Source organism: Hyla sarda, chromosome 11, assembly GCF_029499605.1.
Source record: "Hyla sarda isolate aHylSar1 chromosome 11, aHylSar1.hap1, whole genome shotgun sequence".
In the NCBI taxonomy this organism is placed as follows: Eukaryota; Metazoa; Chordata; class Amphibia; order Anura; family Hylidae; genus Hyla; species Hyla sarda.
Genome location: NC_079199.1, coordinates 32,824,517 through 32,829,928, shown reverse-complemented (window position 1 = coordinate 32,829,928; position 5,412 = coordinate 32,824,517). Strand labels below are relative to the sequence as shown.

General features: G+C 42.2%; 1 protein-coding gene across 2 annotated transcripts; it reads left to right on the top strand.

The window, feature by feature from the left end:
• Positions 1-214: 214 nt before the first annotated feature.
• SRSF5 (serine and arginine rich splicing factor 5) lies at positions 215-5,060 on the top strand. 2 transcript variants are annotated; one of them, XM_056545690.1, is made up of 8 exons: positions 215-338; positions 1,733-1,883; positions 2,296-2,366; positions 2,462-2,572; positions 2,686-2,752; positions 4,047-4,120; positions 4,200-4,310; positions 4,426-5,060. In XM_056545690.1, the coding sequence occupies exons 2-8, from the start codon at positions 1,758-1,760 to the stop codon at positions 4,688-4,690; spliced, it is 825 nt and encodes a 274-aa protein (XP_056401665.1). In that variant the 5' UTR covers positions 215-338; positions 1,733-1,757; the 3' UTR covers positions 4,691-5,060. The 2 variants fall into 2 exon arrangements, with proteins under 2 accessions (XP_056401665.1, XP_056401664.1); XM_056545689.1 differs by having other exon boundaries at positions 224-338; positions 4,423-5,060.
• The last annotated feature ends 352 nt before the right edge of the window (positions 5,061-5,412 follow it).

The following is a 5,412-nucleotide window of genomic DNA, read 5'->3' as shown; positions in this document are numbered from 1 at the left end:
TACAGTATAATCTCCTGTGGTAACAAGACGCATCACCACAGAGGATTCTCCGTCCGCCATTTTACACCACACAACACCGCACGCACTGCAGCACTTCTATCTCTGTCGCCCGCTCTAAACCAATCAGCGCGCTCCATTCTCAGGCCGCGCCCCCATCAGACGCCATTTGCTGTTTTTAGCTGTAAACGCCCCATTTTGTCCTCCGTGTATAGGAGAACAACTGAGCGGGGTGCTCACGTGACGCAGACCACGCCTCTCCTGCAGCTCCGCCCCCGTGCAGTTGGTTACGCCGCAGATTTCGAGGTGCGCCATTCTGGGAGCTGCAGCTGGAGAGACAGGTTGGTAGTGAGGACCGAGGAGGGTGCGGGGATTTTATTTTCTATTTTTTTTTTAGTTTAAGGCAGCGGGTTGTTTATATTACGGCCTACTGTACTTTCTGCACTCATCTGTATTTTAGGAAGATACATTTTATTACGTATATGTTTTTTTTTCTTTCAATATTGCGTATATGACCTTATTAGCAGTTGGGTGATGACGTAGATGTATCGTGTATATACTGTATCTTTTATAATCCCATTATAACGTTATATTCGTTCTGCCTGTTATGTAGAGGTGATTTTTGTAGCATTAGATGCGGATAATAAGGTGTGGAGTGAAGCCCCGCCTCCTGGCAAGGCTGCAGGCGCCATCTTGGAAAGCTTGCATCATCCTTCTCCTATGAAGGTTATCCTGCTCCCATCTTTGTTATGGATATTGCTGCCTTATATAAGCAGATATCTCTACATACACTTTATTTATTATATTTATCAATAGCTTTTATAAGGTTATATAGGTTAGCATTTTATATAGGGTCCTTAATCTTATTACAAGAAGTCATTTTTGCTTAAGTGTGTATTTTTAGGAGGTATAAAATGTTTATTTTCTAGAAGTGTCCATTGCTATCAAGTGTCTATAATGTAGCCCAGAAGTGGTAAAAGCAGACAGGTTCTTCTATGTAGCTTAGGCTGCATTCACACCTCGTTTGTTACATACGGTTGCTGGATCTGGCTGGGGGAGGGGAAAACCGGGCTCTCCTGTACCCCAGCCGGATCAGCCCGTGACTCAATTTACTTTAATGAGCCGACCGGAGTCAAACGGGGACTCTGGTCTGCTCAGTTTTGACCCGTATGCAGTTTCCTGACGGTTTTCGGTCCGGTCCAAAAAAGGATACAGGTCAAAACTGAACCGTCCGGAGTCACCGTTTGACTCCGGTCGCCTCATTAAAGTAAATGGAGTCACGGGCTGATCTGGCTGTAGTACGGGAGTGCCCAGTTTTCCCCCTCCCCCAGCCAGATCCGGCACCCGTATGTAAAAAAAACAAGGTTTGAATGCAGCCTTAGTTGTGTTTGGTGCAATTTTTAGCACAATGGGGTTTTCCCCTTTTTTTAATGATTAAGGAGAGGTCCAGTTGATCTTTGTTGGAGGTTTGGTTTCTGTAAGGTTTTATTTAGCAAATATGGAAATTGAAGGGGGAGGGTGAATCTGACTGTATATGGTGATGTAACATGGTCGCCATCTAGTGTCTGATGGGTGTAATTTGTCACTGGCCTATGGGTTAGTATATTCCTGCTAGGGTGCCTCCAGATGTTGCAAAACTACAATTCCCAGCATGGGAGTTATAGTTTTGCAACATCTGTAGGCACGGTGGTTGGATAACACTGCTTCAGTTTTAACAGTCTGACTTGTTTTTCAGGTTTCTTTTGTTCTAACATATCAACATGAGCGGTTGTAGAGTTTTCATCGGTCGGCTGAACCCGGCTGCCAGGGAGAAGGATGTCGAACGATTCTTCAAAGGATATGGGAGGATCAGAGACATCGACCTCAAACGAGGCTTTGGCTTTGTGGTAAGTGTTTAAAAAAAATAAGGGTATCTTTTTTTTTTTTTTTTCTCCAGTTTGAGGGTATGCCATCAATATTTGATTGGTGGGGCTGACACCTAATACACCCTCGCTCCCCTCCCTGCTGATCATCTGTTTTCCAGAAAGGTTCACTGTATAGTGCCTGTACTTACTGCTGCTCGTCTCTCACGGCCACATCACAATGTACAGATTTGTCTGCATTGTTCTCTGAGTAAACGGGTGCCATAGCTCTTCCGAACAGCTAATCAGCAGGGGTTGCAGGGTGCCGGCATCCCAACAATCCGATATTGATGGCCTATCCTGAGGATAGGTCGTTCATAAAAATGGGGCAGAAATTCCTTTTTAATTACAATTTTAAAATGTACCATACCTTAAACTGTAAACTTCTCATTTGCAGGAATTTGAAGACTCAAGAGATGCAGAGGATGCAGTTTATGAGCTTGATGGGAAAGAACTGTGCAGTGAAAGGTATAGTTCTTTGTTTTACTGTTCGTCTCTTACCCTTTCCTTCCCTCCCGTCCGTGACGTGGTATAGATTTTAATGGTCTCTTGCTGCTTTTCAGGGTTACCATTGAGCATGCACGACTTCGTTCCAGAGGTGGTGGCAGCAGAGGAATGGGGCGGGGAAGATTCCCTGATCGTTTCAATAGTCGTCGCCCACGTAATGATAGAAGGTAAAAAAAAAATGTATTAAATGTTTTACCCCCTCAGTATTACTTACAATCTGTACCTAAAACAAAAAACTAAAATACTTGATGATATAATTTTTTAAAATTTTTTTTTTTAGTGCTCCACCTGTAAGGACTGAAAATCGTCTCATTGTCGAGAATTTATCATCCCGTGTCAGCTGGCAGGTTTGTTGATTATACATGGGGTTGATGAGAGAATTTGCCGGTGTACTGTACTTGGATACACATTATGGCAACTGAATGTTGTAATTGGGATTTGGGTATGGTTTTTTTAGTTTTTTATTTTGTGGGTTTTTACTTTTTTTTTTTTTTCTCAACTTTATTTTGTTGCATTTTTTTAAATTGTTTAACTTAATTTTAACCAGATGTTAAACCCTTTATTTGCCAGCCTATCTGTGTCTCGTTGGCCTTGTGACGAGGAGCGGCTGTTGGTTATCGCTCTGTGTTGGTCACTATTGGTTGGGCCGGGTTGAATGTACCCAGTGAGATCCTATCGTGCCTGTTGGCTACCTAGATCCGTTGCTGGTCTAGACATATCGGAGCACTTCCTTGAAAGTGCCAGGGTGCAACGACCCCCTGAGAGTTAACGAAATCTGGTCCTTAAATTGAGATGTTCTACCTGTAAGGATTCCGAATAGGAGGTCGTGGCCGCACAGTTGAAAGATACGCAATTAGGTGGTCGTTGGAATCCCTGGTCGCAATAAAGTCCTTGGTAACAGCACAAGAATAGAAAACGATGGCCATCGTCCATAGTCTTCTTATAGGGGAGGGTCGTACGATATAAAAGCTTCCATCAATTGGTTAGCCCTCAAGTGGGTGTGAAGAGCCAGTCGGGCTTGTCTCGTGACGGTTCCTCCAGTCGCTTAATGCAGTTTGCTGGTTGACTAGCCTAGGGATTTGTTATTGAAGGTAAAGTAACTTATATTTTTAATGACATCATGGGCACAAAATAATTGGCTTGTCTTAAGTACTAATTTTAGTATATTATTTAACACCCTTTCTGCTATAAGCTAGTTTTCTTACTTAAAGGGGTACTCCGCTGCCCTGCTTCAGAAACTCCGCTCCCCAGCGTACGGAAGTTTATTGTTCCAAACGCTGTGTGCGGGCTTCCGTGTTCAGGGCCGCCCCTCCTGACGTCACGCCCCCTCCCCATAGACTTTCGTTGAGGGAGTGGGTGTGACGTCACGAGGGGCGGCCTTGAACACAGAAGCCCGCACACAGCGTTTGAAACAATAAACTTCCGGACGCTGGGGAGTGGAGCTTCCAAAGCAGGGCATCGGAGTACCCCTTTAAGAAGACTTCACTTATTTTGTGCCCTATTGTAGTTTTTGCTGTTCTTTATCCCAAGAGTGGGAGAAGTACAATTTCAGCTTTCTGGTCTAACATCATAAACTCTTTTTCAGTGTTTATTATATTATCCTCTTTTGTCTTAATACTAACACAATCAATTTTACATTAGGATTTGAAAGACTTCATGAGACAAGCGGGCGAAGTTACATTTGCTGATGCACATAGACCAAAACTAAATGAGGGGTAAGTGGGTGGTAATCTCACTACTGTATGTGGCTCAGATGTCAGTAATCACGTAGTAATGACTCCTATTTTTCCCCAGGGTTGTTGAATTTGCATCTTACAGCGATCTAAAAAATGCTGTTGAGAAACTATCCGGCAAGGAGATCAATGGCAGAAAAATCAAGCTGATTGAAGGAAACAAAAGGCACAGGTTTGTGAACCATCATTTTTATGAAATGGTTAAATAGTTCAACTTGAGTCTGTGTAGACTCCTAACTTAGTCTGGTTGCTGGTCTATGGTTTACCCTGAATTGTTATTTCAGCAGGTCAAGAAGCCGTTCCCGTTCCCGCAGCAGAAGCTCATCCAGGTCTCGCAGTCGTTCCCGCTCCAGGAGTAGGAAGTCCTACAGTCGCTCTCGCAGCCGTAGCCGTACTCCCCGTAGTAACCATAGCAAATCTAGATCTGTGAGTAGGTCCCCTGTTAAAGAAAAATCCCCAATGGCTGCATCTAGAAGCCCATCAAAATCCCCTGCATCTGCTGACCATCAGAGGTCTCGGTCGAGGTCTCGATCTGTTGACAGCAGAAACTGAACAATATCTTTTTTTTTTATAATTTTTTTTTTTATTCTTCCCTTGTGTTTTTTATATATTTTTTTTTGTGAAGTGTATATACTTGCTAAATCTTATCAGATGAGAGGACACTAGACATTTTGTTTTTAATTTTTTTTTTTTTTTGTGGACCACTGCCCAGTAGATTCTCAACTTGTCTTTTGATAAACATCACCTCATCTGAACTGTACAGATTGTGTAAATGTACCTTTTCATATGTATTTTGGCATGAGATGAATTTTGTCTCATGTCTACTGCTGTATATAGCTGTACTTTCTACCCTTTCACCCAACTCCCTTAAAATATTTCATTTGTGAAATATGCCGTTTAAATAAACTTTATTAAAGACCTATTTCCTTGTGTATGTGTGGAAGTTAAATATAAAGACTGCTAATGTTTAATATTGAAGCTGAAACTGAGTAGTTCCTTATATAATTGCTTCAGATTTGATGTCACTAGGAAACAATTTAACTTAAGTTTGTGTTAAACATATTGCATAGATTTTTTTTTTTTTTTATATTTGGTCTTACGGGGAAGGAAAAAAAATCCTCAAAGGGATTATATGGGGACTGAAAAAAAAGTACTCGACTGCTCCATTTTTTTCTCCTTCCTGCACACCCTCAAAACTACATGTCCCAGAACTCCTCACTGTAAAAACCAGTATAAAGGGACATGTTTTGAGCTATAATGAAGAGGTGGCTTGG